This window comes from Rhinopithecus roxellana, chromosome 5 (assembly GCF_007565055.1).
Source record: "Rhinopithecus roxellana isolate Shanxi Qingling chromosome 5, ASM756505v1, whole genome shotgun sequence".
In the NCBI taxonomy this organism is placed as follows: domain Eukaryota; kingdom Metazoa; phylum Chordata; class Mammalia; order Primates; family Cercopithecidae; genus Rhinopithecus; species Rhinopithecus roxellana.
In genome coordinates, this window is record NC_044553.1 from 18,136,829 (window position 1) to 18,152,917 (window position 16,089).

The 16,089-nt window shown below is 48.9% G+C and overlaps 1 protein-coding gene across 3 annotated transcripts in view; it reads right to left on the reverse strand.

The window, feature by feature from the left end:
- Positions 1–16,089, reverse strand: part of LRRK1 (leucine rich repeat kinase 1) — a 147,895-nt gene that overhangs the window by 12,239 nt on the left and 119,567 nt on the right. For all 3 annotated transcript variants that reach the window (XM_030930364.1, XM_030930365.1, XM_030930366.1), the window contains 8 exons: positions 11,394–11,565; positions 8,901–9,064; positions 7,778–7,917; positions 5,652–5,901; positions 4,602–4,768; positions 4,270–4,467; positions 2,454–2,731; positions 565–759 (listed from right to left, as the gene is read on the reverse strand). In XM_030930364.1, coding sequence (XP_030786224.1) covers positions 565–759; positions 2,454–2,731; positions 4,270–4,467; positions 4,602–4,768; positions 5,652–5,901; positions 7,778–7,917; positions 8,901–9,064; positions 11,394–11,565 — 1,564 coding nt within the window. The remainder of the gene's footprint in view (positions 1–564; positions 760–2,453; positions 2,732–4,269; positions 4,468–4,601; positions 4,769–5,651; positions 5,902–7,777; positions 7,918–8,900; positions 9,065–11,393; positions 11,566–16,089) is intronic.

The window sequence follows — 16,089 nt, forward strand, 5'->3', positions numbered from 1 at the left end:
GCCTCCCCAGTGGCTGGGACTATAAGTCCATGTCACCACGCCCAGATAAGGACATGCATTCTTCTAAAGAATACCCTGTTTACTCTCAATACATTAAACTAGCTCACTTGATTTAGTAAATGAGTTTTAACCTTGAAACCACTAGCCTCTTCCAAAAACACAAAAACACCACCAACAAAAAACTAGCCTTAACACTGTAATATGATCTCTGATTCTCACAACCAAACCTTTTCCCCATTACTTTACAAAGAGATACCCACATTCTCTCTGTTCTTGCATAGGGACTGTATTGTTATAAAGGGATTGATATACTTTGTTTGCATGGTGAAGTAACATGAAAGTTGGGGAGGAAAAGGAAGTTTATTTCCTAAGAGTGACATGTACACACAAAGCAAATGAAAGTAGATATGTTAGGAGCAGCAAATATCACCCTCTAGAAGAAATGAGCAGAGAAGTGTTGCCAATTGTGATGGGTGGGCAGCCACACACACATACCCTGGGGACCCACAGCTTCTGCCACATGGCAGGACGTCCCAGGGCCCTGGGCTCTGTGCTCCCAAGTACCTTCTCTGGCTTAGTGTCCCAGCACTCCATCATGAGCGCCTGCAATCGATGGAACTGCACTTCCTCCGGCTGCCCCAGAACTGGGCGGATGCCCTTGGACAGTTTCTTGGCAATCTGGAGCTGGTGGTGGCCCAGTGCAGGTCGCTGTCCTGACAGCAACTCGTAGAGCACCATTCCATAGGAGAACATATCTACCTGGGCACAGAATAAGCCAAGTCAGGTCCCTGCCTGGGCCCAGTGGCCTTCACTAGTTGGCCCTGAGGTGGAGGGATCAGGGAGACACAATTAGACAAGGAAAACAAACATTCAACCAAACACCTGACCATGTCCCTCTGTCCATTTATCCATCCATCCTTCCAACTACCCATCCATCCACCCATCTGACCACTTTCTCTTCTATCCGTTTATCTATCCATTTTTTTACCCTTCCTTCTTTCCATCCATCCATCCATCCATCCATCCATCCATCCATCCATCCATCCATCCATTTGCTTCTCTTCCTGTATATTTATCCATTCTTCTCATCTGCCCATCCATCTGACCACCTGTCCTGCACATTTATCCATCTGTCTTCCTATCCTTCCTCTTTTCCATCCACCCATCCATCTGACTTCCCACCATATTGTCCATTTGCCCATTGTCCCATCCATCCATCCATCCATCCATCCATCCATCCATCCATCCATCCATTCATCCTTCCATCCAATAAAACATACTGAGAACTTGCTGTTAGTCACCGATTAAGGACTCCAAGGAGGTCATGGTCCTTATCCTTGAGTAGCAAGACAAGGCAGGAAAACACACACCCTGAGCTTGATGTGCTTGGTACTAAAAGTGCTGTGTATGCAACTCATAAAAAAAGGAGTGTCTCCTGGATCACGACATGTTGCCTTCTCTAATTTTCATAATCATAAAAAGGTCCAGCAAGGAAAATTTATACAGACCCCTATAAGGGTCAAGAAATAATACTTTAGCAGGAGAATGGCTGAGATAGACTTGAGAATTTTAAATGTGAATGTTTCCACAATAATCTGAGTTCAAGGTGACCTCCTTATTGAAGTCACCTACTATTGTGAAGCTCTTATTTTTGTTGCTTTGATTTGCCTTTTCTATCTTGGGCAACAGCCACAGGTGCTGAGCTAACCCACACGTGCACAGGTCATTCCTACGGCAATTAGTCAATGACCATCTGAAAAATCACCAAATAATAAGAAATTATAGATAAGGGAATTTTAATGCTGGGTGATTAATTAACAAGGCTGGCACTAGATGCAACACATGCAAGGTAAGATGACTTTAAGTTGTCTGTGGGCCTGCATCTACCAAATAGCCATCAGGGATAAATGTTATTGGAAGATCAATATTTAGTCATTGTCTCAACTGAGGCTGGCAGCGCAGTTGCCTGGGGATGCCAGCTTGTCCTTTCACTCTTCTCATGGTTCGGCATTCAACTTGGCCAGCACCCTGTGACCAGGAGTTCAGGACAGGGGTCTTTACCGTCCTTATTCTGTCTGCTCCTCCTGAGTGCCCTGCAAGGCTGGTCCTGTGTCCTCACTGTGCACATCTAAATGTGAGTTGGAGCCCAAATCCAGATGTGTTTCTGTCTTGGACTCTTCATCTGCTGTTTACAGCCTCTACAATGTTTCTGAATCAAGGTTTGAGAACTCTGAGGCTAAGGAGAAGTCAATCTTGCTACAAGCAGACAGACATAGGCCCCTGCTCCCTTCTGGTTCAAGCCAGAACCTCCCTCATGGAGCAAGGGAGAGTGAGAAAAATGTGCTTTTGGGGATGCTGAGCCCCGAAGCTGCAGGTGCCTCTAGGAATGCCTGGCTAGCCTCAGGGCTGGGCTCCTGCATTGCGGGGCTGGGCCAGGGGATCCAGGCAGGTACCTTCTCATCATATACAATGCGAGGCCTGATCTCGGGGGCCTGGTAGCCAGGAGTGCCCTCCACGCCTAGAGCACCTTCATGGAATGACTGCCTCGAAATCCCGTAGTCAGATAGCTTGATGTTGATGTGCTCCTTGACGTCAAGGGACCACACCAGAATGTTGTCCGACTTCAGGTCGCAGAAGATGATGTTTTTCTTGTGCAGGTAGGCCAGGCCCGAGGCAATCTGGTAGGCTATTTTTTGGGTGAGCATGTGTCCCAGGGGTATAAAGGAAGAATCTTGCAAAGAAAAACAATTTTCAAATGTATCAAAATTTCAGTTTTGATAGAATCAAATTATCATGATAGCAACTGTCTTTTTGTCTTGCTATCTCCCTAGATACTATATATTCTTTTTTTCTTTTTTCTTTTTTTGAGACAGAGTCTCCCTCTGTCACCCAGGCTGGTGTGCAGTGGACACCATCTCAGCTCACTGCAACCTCTGCCTCCAGGGTTCAAGCAATTCTCATGCCTCAGCCTCCCAAGTTGAGTAGCTAGGACTACAGGCGCACGCCACCATGCCTGGCTAACTTTTGTATTTTTAGTAGACATGGGGTTTCACCATGTTGTCCAGGCTGGTCTTGAATTCCTGGCTTTAAGTGACCTGCCCGCCTGGGCCTCCCAAAGTGTTGGGATTACACATGTGAGCCACTGTGCCTGGCCCCTAGATACTTTATATTCTATTGATACATTCTCACTATTCACCAGACTGCCAGAAGGGACAGAGAATGGCCTGGTTAAGTGAAATAGTATTTAGGATAGAAGTGCTCATCACTATAGCTTCATTCATGATACCTTATTCCTGGAATTGCTGGCAGTTTTGCTGAATGAGCAAGGATTCGAAATCTCTAGAGTTCATCTCAGGTCAAGGCTGTCCTACGTAAAGGGGTGAGTTGCAAGTAGAAGAATTTTGTTTGGCTGGGTGTGGTGGCTCATGCCGGTAATTCCAGCACTTTGGGAGGCTAAAGTGGGGGGACTGATTGAGCTCACAGTTCGAGAATGACCTGGGCAACAGGGCGGAAGGCCATCTCTACAAAAAACAAAAACAACAACAACAAATTAGCTGGGTGTGGTGGCATGTGCTTGTAGCTACTGGGGAAGTTGAGGTGGGAGGATTGCTTGAGTTCAGGAGGTCAAGGCTGCAGTGAGCTGAGATTGCACCACTGTACTCCAGCCTGGCCAACAAAGCGAGATCCTGTATGAAAAAAAAAAAAAATAAAGAATTTTATTTAAAAAATTATCTTCCATTGAGGCAGAAGTGATTGATTTTAATAGCATTACTTCTTCCCTAGTCAAAAGACAACTACCTTTCACCCTCTGGCAACTCTGGAGTTTAGTTGCTCATTTCTCAACGTAAATTACTTTAACATTTTATTTTAAAATATAGTATGGTCCCACTGACCCTAGGATCTGAGTCTCAGCAGTGGTGTGCATGTGCAGTTAAGAAAGTGATTTAATGCAGCTCATGTGCTTGGTGCCCTCCCAGAGAGGATGTTATCATCCTCCTTTTACAGGCAAATAAACTCAGCAGCTTCCTGGACCGCTGCAGAGCCTGGTCTTAGCCGACTCCACAGCGTGCCCTCTGCCGTCCTCGCCAAGGCTCTGCCCAGTGACTGGACCTGGCGAGGTGCCTGGCCTCACACCCAGGGGATGGTCACACGAGCCATGGGTTGGGTGTGCGTTGGGTAGGCCACCTGAGGCTCTACCCCCGTGCCAGGCAGGAGGCGCCTGGGGCTCTGTTGGTCTCAGGAGCCGGGTGGGGCAGCGCAATGCGGTACCTCTGGCGTTCTCGGACAGCACGGTGTTGAGGCTGCTGAGCGGCGCGAGCTCCAGGGCGAAGCAGAGTGGGTGGATGCTGATGCCGATAAGCGCCACAATGCAGGGGTGCTGCAGCGCGTGCAGCATGCTGGCCTCCTGCCGGAACTCAGAGAAGTTCTTCATGGCGTCCGTGGCCCGCAGGTGCCTCAGCATGGTGTCTGCCGTGGAAAGCACAGCGTTAGCCAGCAGGACACGGGGTGCCTGCAGCCTCAGGCCTCTCTAAGACGGCACAGAGCTTAGACCCGGGCAGCATATGTCTGAGAAAAACAGCACCAACCTGGGACCTGCTTACCTGCCGGGACGTTAGCAAAGTTCTTGAATTTTTTGATGTGGAAGCGCTTGACAGCTACTGGCTGGCCCTGGTACCGGGCCCGGTAGATGACGGTGCCACTGCCACCCTGGCCCAGGACGCTGCCCTCGTCCTCACTGTGCTCCAGCTTACTGTTCTCCAGGAAGAGCCTGCCACACACACCCGGCATCAGCCACATCACCCCCGCCCTGACGCGGGTGGGTCCTGAGCTGGGTCATTTGTCCCCATGGCCAAGAGTCATGGTTCAAAGCCATCTGTGAGGCTGGACAGATCTGGGCCACCCCGGCCCTGCCACTTGCAGGTGGGCACACCTGGGTGGGTTATGGAGGCTTGCTAAGCCTCAGTCTCCTCTGTAAAGTGGGGTCAGGACCCGAACAGCCTCAGAGGTGGTGATGGCTGGCACAGGGTGAAGTCCACGGAAGTGGTGGCCGTAGAGAAAGGATCCCTTTGGAAGTTTTCTTCTGAAAGGTGACGTTTCCTATTTCCTCCCTGATTCTCTCTCTAGTTATCATCTTGGGTTAGCATAGGTAGAATAAACTCTAAGAACAGATTTGAGGGGTCCGATGCTGAGCACTAGGGTTATAGATAGGAGTCAGTGTTTGACAAAAAAGGTAAACAAGGCTCTGGGTGGGAGCTCTCCCCTTTCTGAAGGCCCGAGGAGTGCCGGCTGTGCTTATCTGCTGGCCCTGGAGCTGGTGGGGAGGTAGGACTGGAAAGGAGAGGCAGCTCAGGAGAGAGCAGCTCTGGCTACGAGGGGAAGGGAGAGGCATATGAGGAGGCAGGATGGCTGCACTTGCAAAGCGCTTTTCCCAGCTGGGCCTATCAAGGCCTCCAAAATGGAAAGCCAGCAGCCTGGTTCCCTTCAGGCAGCTGAGGATGGGAACCTAAAAAGGTACTGAGATTGGTGGGAAGCGATGGCTGGGGCATCTGCCGGCTCCGGAGGGGTCTTCCTGGAGATCACTTGACAACTGCACAACGAGGAGGGCCCCCTGTGACCTGCACTGTGTTCTGGGAGGGGCCTTCGGGGCATACCTGGCCGGGAAGTCGGTCATGAACAGTTCAGGGACCAGCTCCTGGAGCGGCACGGGGAGGTCCGGGTGTCTGGGGCAGGAGATGAAGTCCCGCTCGATGGCCGTGAGGACACAGTCTTCCATGTCGAAGTATTGCACATCCTCTGATTTCTCACTGGGGTCCATGTGCTGGGCCCAGGCTGTCTCGCAGACTGGGCAGGGCACGTACTGCTCCATGAGTGGAGTCCCGTCGCTCTCTGTGGCCGTCAGGGCTAAATAAGGACAGAGCAAGAGACAGCTTCACAAGAAGGAGGTGCGGGAGGGCCCCCAAGCAGCACTCTGCACCCCAGGCCCTGAGGCCTTCACAGCAGGGGAGTTGCCTGTCCTGGCCTGTACCCGAGAGACAGGCTGAAACCCATTGCCACATTCAGGTGCCTTTTTGGAGAGCGCAATTGTTTGTCCTGAAAGATGTGTCCGGGGAGGGTTCGGGATGCTTCTGAGAACTGCCCAGTGGTCGGGACCCTGAGCAGGCTGGCTGCGGGGCCTGAGAGGAGGGCGGGGATCCCTCCTGCATGACTGGGCCTTAACAGGTCATTACAGACTAGGTCTGAGCTATCCTCCAACAATCATAGCAGTGTGGAAGCCACTCTTCCTACAATTAGAAACATCAGGTTTGTAATGTCTATGAAGGGCAATGCAGGCGGAGAAATGAGTGCAAATTATCACAGACAAAACTGAGTCAGTGGACATGGGTTCCCTCCCACGCCTCTGATAGAAGGTGCAGAGAAACACCCTCCAAGGTGCCCTGTGGAGGTGCCCTCAGGGCAGGCCAACTGCCTGCTTCATGCAGGGTAGGAGGTGGATGCCTTGAACTTTCCAGGCACATCTGATATCTGTAGGTCCATGTGTAAGGCATCCCGTTGGGAGGGGCCCCTGGCTGGGGATACCAGCTCCAGGCAGCCTGTCTCAGGTGCTCACCAGAGCCCTTTCCATCTCAGGTGACTGTCTAAGGGATCCACCTGTCAAACTGCCCAGCACCTGCTGTGGGGGGAGCACTAGCTGGTGGGGAGCTGCAAAGTGCCCAGAAAGGTTTACATGGGCCTAAGGACCCCCTTAGATGGCCAAGTGCCTCGCAAATCACCATGACACACACACCCAACTGTCTTCTCTGAGGGCTCCTTTCTAAGCCTTTTTTCCTTGTAGGTCACCCTTCCTGCCAACAGCGTGAAGGACCGTAACCCTGACAGAGACCAGACCCTGGGATCTGGAATGTGTATCCTGAGTGTATGCTGCCACTGCTCCTTAGCCACCTTCCCCGATGCTCTCTGGGATGCAGGCACTGCATGCAGGTGAGGCTGGCCCAGGAGGCCCGGGGATCTGCCGAGGCTTGCAGGGGCGGCACTGGAATTCCAAACCCGCTCTCCAGTCACTTGCTTGGACTCCAGCGTTCAGGGGCTGAGGCTCTCGGGGCAGCCATTCCCACAGCTGCTTGCCCCACTAAGCCCCAGATGGCCTCCCCGCTGCAGGTTGCTCTGGGAGTTTCTCCACCGCAGGAGCAAAACAAACAGGGAGCCTCAGCAACTTCACTCAAAGAGTACTTTTTTTGGGTGAACTATCAATGAAGAAACAGATCCAAAGGGACTGAGAAGGGCTGTGTTAGTGGTTTGATCACCGCCTGGATGGGTGGGGCGGCAGGGAAGGAGAGCAAGGCCCCTTGGTGGCCACAGCTCCCCTCCATCCCTGCCCCTGCACAGAGGATAAATTTCCATCTGCCGACTCCCCCCCAGTTTCAGCCACACCATCCTCACTGTGAAAACAAGACATGTGTGAGCTCACACTGAGCATCTCCGTGGACCACTCATGGTACCAGTGTCATCTTTCTTGCCACGCCTGTGGGCAGCTGGCAGGCCGCATCCCTGCACAATCCCAGTGTGGTTCGAACCCCATCCTCCCCACGGTACTCCCCCCCCATGACAGAGCTGGACTTCTCGGGGGCCAGGACTCCCACCAAAGGGCTGTTAAGACCCCCTACTTTGCTTGGGCCGAATCCCAGTGGGATTCTTGTCCTTCCCAAAAGAAGCAGCCCCACCCCGATTTATAAATAAATATTAGCATGAACAAGGGCTTGTTTCCAGAATCTTCTCTTACCAGGAAACCACTGATCAATCAAGGAATTGACATGATCTGTGATGAAAGCCATGGCTGAGAAGTCCCTCATTTCTGATTGACAAATGATTTTTATTCCTCCACTTTTCTTCTTTTTCCAGTTCACGTCGGAAGATTCCACACTGCAACCCAGAAACCAAAAGGATCCCATTGCGATCTGGCTCTGGGGGACCCTGGGATGATATCCCTGCCCCTAGGGACATGATTCAACCCCTGGGAACCGGGAGAGACTCTGTGCCCTGCAGGACTGATGGGGGACTCCCTGTATGTACGTGTGTGTGGCCCTGCCTTGTTCTTGCCCCGGACCTGGCCTGGTGAAGGAGACACAAGGAAGATTGCCGTCAGGGATGCTCAGCCTGGGAGCTGACCCTCAGGTGAGGCCCTCAGGAAGTTAACGGACCTCCCTGAACCTCAGTGTTCTCATCTGTCCAGCAGCAACTGTGGGCTTTAAGTGAGAACATCTATGTGGAGGCGGCAGGTCCCAATCAAGCCCTCTGTAAAGCTACCTCCCCTTTCCCTTCTTCTCCTCTCACAGAGTTGAAGACTATTTTGCAAAGTTCATTGTAAATATTAAAATAATCTTGGGTGTTTATCATTCGTTAAACCTGTTGAGCTGACTTTAGGTCTACTGCTCTAAAAAAAAAATAAGAATAAATGGCACAGGGAGCTGAGTTCCGTGTCTGGTTATGGGCAGTGCAGATGGAGGCTGAGGAGTCTCAGTGCCCCCTGCCCCCAGCCTGGCTTCTCACAGAACAAGGGGACGGGCAGGATGGCTGCAAGGTCACATGGTGACCTGAATAACTGTGGGAGGTGCCTGAGGCTCTCCTGAGCTCAATGGCCACCACATCCCTCAAGTCCTGAGCGGTGGCTGCCACATCTGCCTTTGCCTTTCCCATCCTGCAAGGGGGACTCAGCAGGGGTGAGGAGCCCCGAGCCTCTGGGACACTCATGGGAGGGCCTCACATTTCTAGCAAGCTGCCATGATGAGCCGCTCTCATGAGCAAAATTCTGGACACCAAGAGGATGAGGCATCCTGCTGACGTGGCCCCGGGGTGGCTGCTGTGGCACCTGCTGGCCTGGTCGGTGAGCTTCCCGGTGTTCCTACCTGAGGTAGCCCCCATCAAAAGTGACCAGGAGCCCTTCCTGCCAATAGATGGTCTGATTTCTTTTCACTCTGAATGTGCTACAGCGATTTCTCTGGTTTCCTGTAAAACTGTAAATGGCGACTTTCCTGTTCCTGCTTTTAGTATTCTTCTTGTTTTCAAAAAGCTGAAAGACAGAGAAAAGACCCTGCTTAAGTATTCTGGGCTCCTCGCTGGTCCTGGGCAGAGCTCTGCGGAGGCCGGACTGGGCCTCATCTTGATAAATGACCCCCGTCTTTCCCACCCTCTCCTCCCACGCTGCTCATCCCTGCTGCCAAATTGAACGTTACATTATCTGACAGGGTTTCCAGGGTATTCCGGAAACAGTTTTTTTCCAAAGAATTGAAAAATAGGTTTTCCTTTAAAAATTTTTCTCTTTCTGACTTTACAATCAAAAATTCATATTAGAAAATGCAGAAAATACAGAAAAATGTAAGAGGGCAAACAAAACACCCATTTAACATGAAGCAGAGAGATCATTCAGATTTTGGTATATATTATTCCAGGATTTTTTTTTCTATCTCCATATATGTGTAAAAAGCAGCTGAAGCTATATTGGATTTCTAATTTCATATACATTAAAAAACCTCACTTTCCTATGTCATTAAAAACACACATAAAATTCATTTTTCTAAAGTTTAATATTCTATTAAGCATAGTAATTTCCTGAACCACTCTCTTCTGGAAGTGTAAGTTGGTGCCAATCTTTTGCTCCTTCAAAACCACCGTGAGTTACATGAGAAAGGCACAGAGCTTTCTCTGATTGAAAATGGTATCCTTAGTTTAGATGTTTACCAGTCGGATTATCGGTCGAAGGGTCTGAATATTTTAAAGTTCTGGATGCATCCTGAGGAATCGCTTTTTGAATGACGAGACTGTCCTGTGCACCGACTACCAGTGTCCACAGGGCCGCTTCGTGCCCCGGGGCTGGGGATTATGGCTCAGCTCTTTGCTAATGTGATGGATGAAAAGTGGCATCTCACTGCTGCTTGAATTTGCATGCCTTTGATGAGTGATGAGACTGAACTTTTGTCCTGTCACCCATCTGAATTTCAATAGGACTTCTTTCCTAACTTCAAGTGAGGGATGCTGCTGCCCGGAAGGGCGCCCTGGCCTCCAGGTCCAGCTGGGCCCCACTTGTGAGCTCAGCCTCCCACGACGCTAGTGCTCCATGACCCTCCCCTGAGAACACAGTGGGACACAGAGTTCAAAGGGAGGGCAGAGGAATGGAAAAGTAGGAGCACCAGTGCCTGCGCCCACTCCTTCAATCAGCGCACCCTTCTGGCACTATAAACCAGTCTCCCTCCCTGCTAACACAGGCTGCCACTGTCACGATGGACTTTAAGGATTTTGCATTGACTTTTCTTATCATTTCAGTGAAAATGGGGAGATCAAAGAACACTTTTATAGAGCTAAGAACTTATAATTCAATAAGGGCTTTCTAATTAGAATGCAGCAACAGTAAACTCATACGGAGTTTAATGTCGAGGATTTGACAGTCAGGGATTATGCCAGAGGTTTGCAAAACCAAAAGTGTGTCAGAATCCCCGGGAGGGGTTGTGAAAACCAGTGTGGGGTTCCCTCCGGAGTTTCTCATGCAGCGGGTTTGAGGTGGGGCCTGAGAACGTGCGTTCCTCACATATTCCCAGGTGAGGCTGATTTTGCTGGTATAGGAACCCCACTTTGAAAAACACCACTGTAGCAAATATTGCTTCCATGTTCCCGCCTTGTATGAAATGAATGTTGCCTGACAGCTGGGACTCCTTCCCATAACCCCAGGTAGACCCACAGAAGCTAACTCCCTGGGCTGGGTCTCCAATGTTACCAGAGTCATGTAAAGTTCTGCACAAGTGGTTCTCAAACTGGACTGCACAGGGAACTCATCTGGGAGCCTTAAAAATACCAAAGAGGAATCACTTTTTCAAACAATGCCACACTCAAAGATTCTGATTCGCTCGGTCTGGAGTGTGGTCTGTGTCTTTTAGAATTTACTCCAGGTGAGCCTAGTGTGCAGCCAAGATGGCAAAACTGTGCTTCTAGCTCACGGTTTTCCAAGTGTGGTTGCTGGGCCAGCGGCGTCACCTCGGGGAATGGATAGAAATGCAAATTCTTGGCCTCAGTCCACACCTACTGAATCAGAACCTCTTGGGTGGTGCCCACCAAACTCTGTTCTAACAAACTCCAGGTGGTTTTGAGGTGGGCTAACATTTAGAACCACTGTTTATAAAGGGTGTGTTCTGTCTAAGGAGGGTGCTGATTTGGAACTCACAGGATGGCTTAAATGGGTTGGCCAGCAGCCCATGCCACACCTGCCCCCTGGCACTACATTGGTGGCATGGCTCTGGGAGAAGGGTCTCCACGCAGGGCCCCCTAGCAAAGGGCATTCCCCTCCCCCAAGGGTACAACTGTAGGTGCCTCTCGGGCATCTGCCTATGCAGAAACCGCAGCTATAATACCTGCAAGTCCATCTCCGCCAGACTGATCAGCATCCGTGCTATAAACCTTTGCCAGAAGCCAACGGGAACGAAGCTCATCTTAAATACCCTTTGAATGGTGTTGGCTGTGGGGTGCCGCATGCCGTGGGTGTCCAGGCCAGGTTTAGATGGAAGGAGGTGGGGCAGGAGGTAGCTGAAACACACCAAAGGGGACTGGTGAACAGCGGGGCCCAAGCTCCACTGCAGTGCCCCAACCCCAGCAGATGGCCTGGTCTGGGGACAGGCTGTGCTGAAACACCTCAGGCTGCTGGGTTCCTTCCTCCCAGGGCCTTTGGAATTCTGTTATTAGTAAGAGAAAGGTGGTTTATATGCTGAGAATAAATACTCCAAAGGAAAATGAAGACTGGTCACATTAATATGTCTACTATGGTTTCTAAGATAGAGACTAGAATAAGGCTAAGGGAAGACATGAAAACATCTGTGGTCCTAAAAATGTCAGACATAGCAAATGGGACTCAATTCTCTATAAATGGGGTTGCAGTTGGGGAATCACTTAACATTAACTTTGGTTGATGAAGGAAAAACAAATACAGCTGCAAGGTTTCAAGGACAATGCAGATATTAGGGTCAGAGTAACATTTTTGGCCTTCAAAGCTATTTATTGTTCTTGGCCAGTTGACACGACGCAATTGTCTTAAAAGCTAGAATGAGCCTGATTTGTGCGAAAGAGGGATATTTTATGAGAACACTCTTGGTCATCATAAAAATGCTGCATTATTGTGTCAGCAAGGCCTTCACGTCTGTCGTCATCTTAAAACAGCTGAAACCTGGGAGGTCCATCCAAAAGTGTGCCAGAAAACCAGCAATAGCTGCATGCTGTGGGGCTGAGGGGGCAGGCACCAGACAGGCACAGGACGGCCCCCTGGGTGTGCAGATGCTGGACTCTTTCCCAGTAAAGGTTTTGCCTTCAGTTCTTCTAATCTTAAAATAAATCGATTTCGGTACAATAAATGTCCTTAGAACTTTCTGGAAGAGACTCCCTAAACTATAAGAAAATTCAATGACAGCCCATGGCCCAAGCTCTGACTTACACGCTCTGACACATGGGTATACAATGGGAGGAGAAAGGATCCCCTCTTGGCAGGGCTGGTGAAGGTAGACAGGGGCTGTGCAGATGACGCAGCAGACACAGGTGGTGAAGCAGGAGGCCTTTTCAGCCTTTCAGGTCTTGGGTGAGAGGACATTCCCAACCTCTCGCTAGATGCCTCTTCATCAGAGTGTCCTTCACATCTGAAAATTCCTTGCTTCTCTATCTGCTCAGTGTTTGTTCCCCATACAGGAGGCCCTGAGCCGTGCCTGCTGTTTCTTTCTGCTTTTTCTACTTCATCTCATGCATCCTGGGTCTCTCACGTGGCCCTCTTATAGTGGCAGTGTCCCATGACTTTCTTGCTCTTCTCCTTGTTGGAGTGTGCTTAGAGAGTGCGGGGAGCATTCTCTGTCCCCAGGCGCCCCAGCATGACGTGCGGTGGCACACAGAAGAGGTGCTCCATGATGTTTTTGGTATGAATCTTGGGAACACAAGGTTGGTTTAACACTTGAAAATCAATCAACATATTCATGTAACAGAAAAATAACTGAAGAAAAAAATTAGCTCAACGGAGGCAGAACAAGCATTTTTGGGGGACAAAATTCAGTGTCCATTTATGATAAAAACTTTCAGCAAACTGGGAATAAAAGGGAACTTCCTCAATGTGATAAAGTTTCCATGGATAACAAAGTTCTGTAGAAAACACCATACTTGAAAGACTGAATGCTTTCCCCTGAGATCACACATAATGATGTCTTCTCTCATCCCTTCTATTTAAGGCTTCGCTAGAGATCCAAGCCAATGCAATCAGGCAAAAAGAGCAAAAAAATATGTGAAGATTAGAATGAAAAAAGTAAAACTGTCTTTTTTTTCAAAAAAGAAGCATACTTAAAAAATCCTAAAAAATCTACTGGAGCTAATAGGTGAATTTAGCAAGGTTTTTGGATATAAGGTAAATATTTAAAAATAAATTCTATTTCTGCATACCAGCAACAACAAAAAAAAAGGAAATCAAATTAGACGATATGTCATTTACCCATCTCGGAGAACATAAATTATGTAGACACAAATTTAACAAAAGACGTAGAAAATGTGAATACTGAAAACAAACCATTATTGAGAGAAACTTTTTAAAAACCAAAATAAATGAAGAGATATACCATGTTCATATTGGAAGATCCAATATTCCTAAGATGTCAGCTCTCTTTGATCTATAGATTCAATGTAATCTCCATAAAAATCACAACAGTTTTTTTTTGTGTGGTAGAAACAGACAAGCTGATTCTAAAATTTAAATGAAAATGCAAAGGATCTAGAATAATCCAAAATAATCTTGAAACAGAAGAACAAAATTGGAGGGTGTCATATGCTGAATAATGAGCCCCAAAATATCCAGGTTCTAAACCCTAGAACTGTGATTGTTACCTTACATGGAAATAGAGACTTTGTAGATGTGATTAAGTTGTGGACTTTGAAATGGGGGAGAGATCCCAGATTATCTGGGTGGGCCTTAAGTGCAGCCACAAGTGTCCTTAAAGAATAGGAGGAAGAGAGAGACTTGCACAGAAGAAGGCAAGAGGGTCACTAGAGCAGGCTGCCATGCCGCTGGGAGGGACAGCTTCAAGATGGCTGACTAGAGGCATTTCAGACTTGCCTCCGACACTGAGAAGAGGCAAAATAGTGAGTAGATAATCACACGTTGAATAGATCATCCAAGAGGGAACACTGGAATTCGAGAGAAAAGTGACAGGAAATACCTAAGGCAAGGAAGGAGAAGGAAGCAAGGCAGCCTGCTAGGCTGAGAGCTGAGAGATTCCCCAATGTGGGGAAAAGGTAAGTGAGAGATCCCCAGTGGTCCACATTCCTACTCTGGATCCCTGAAATCCAAGACACAGGAGAGCCCCTGGCCCTTTTTGGGCCCTGAAACTAACTGATGGGAGATTGTGCAATGGCACTGCTCCGAGGCTGCTCGCTCTAAGTCTCACACTCTCTGAGACCTGAACAGCCACACTAAGGAGGCATTTTATTTACATTTTAATTTTTAATTTCAATAGGGCTTTGGGGAACAAGTGATGTTTCGTTACATGATAAAGTTCTTTAGCGGTGATTTCTTAGATTTTGGGGCTCCCATCACCCAAGCAGTGTACACTGTACCTCATGTATAGTTTTTTTTTTTTTTATCTCTCATCCCCTCCCACCCTTTCCCCTGAGTCCCCGAAGTCTATTGTATTATTCTTATGCCTTTGCATCCTCATAGCTTCATTCCCACTTATAACTTAGAACAAACAATGTTTAGTTTTCCATTCCTGAGTTACTTCACTTAGAATAATGGTCTCTAATTCATCCAGGTTGCTGCAATTGCCATTATTTTATTCCTTTATATGGCTGAGTAGTATTCTATGGTATATATATACCACAATTTTTTTAATCCAGTTGTTGATTGATGCACATTTGGGCTGGTTCCATATTTTTGCAATTATGAATTGTGCTGTTATAAACATGTGTGCAAGTATCTTTTTTGCATAATGACTTCCTTTCCTCTGGGTAGATAGCCAGTAGTGAGATTGCTGGATCAAATGGTAATCTACTTTTAGTTCTTTAAGAAATCTATAAGGAGCCTTTTTGTTGTTGTTGTTGTTGTTATTTTTATTTTTATTTTTTTGAGATGGAATCTCGCTCTGTCACCCAGGCTGGAGTGTAGTGGCATGATTTCGGCTCACTGCAAACTCCATCTCCTGGGTTCACGCCATTCTCCTGCCTCAGCCTCCCGAGTAGCTGAGACTACAGGTGCCCACCACCACGCCCGGCTAATTTTTTGTATTTTTAGTAGAGATGGGGTTTCACTGTGTTAGCTAGGATGGTCTTGATTTCCTGACCTTGTGATCCGCCTGCCTCGGCCTCCCAAAATGCTGGGATTACAGGCATGAGCCACCGCACCTGGCCTACAAGGAGCCATTTTACAGCCCTGTCCCCAACTGACTGTGTACTGTCCTGGAGCCCAGTGGTGCTGGGGCTGAGGTGCAAGAGAAATGTGGGCTGCTACCCCTGGGGCTGAGGTGTGAGTGAAGCTTAGGCTACCACCTTAAGGGCTAAGGTGTGCGTGGCATGTATTTCCCACCCACCAGCCTAATCTGTTGCCACTGAAGGTGGCCCACCCTTCCCAGTGGCAGGGCAGCAGTGTGACCACTGATGTCCCCAGCCTAAGCATTCCATTGCTGGCCTGGGGATCACTCCACTCCTGCCTACCATGGCTGGTACCTGTACACACCATTGAGGGGCCTAAAAACAAGCCCACCTGGCCTGGCTTCATGTTCCCTGGCCCCTGTGCCAGAGCACATGGACTAGGGCTGAGGGACTGTCCAACTCAGTCCACCATCAGTGGTACCTGAACACTTCTCCTGAGGGCCAAAGGTTAGGCCTACCGACTCTGCTGTTACCACTACAGCTGGTACCTACTTGCACGTGTCACCCGTGGCCCTATGCACAAGCCCAACCAGCCCATTGCAGCCACTGCCAATACAAGTGTGCACTGCTTGGGACCTACAGGGTTTTCCTGCCACTCCCACTGCCATTACCCACACCATGCCAGCTGCCTAGGGACCCAAGAATCCACCCACCTACTGGCCCACT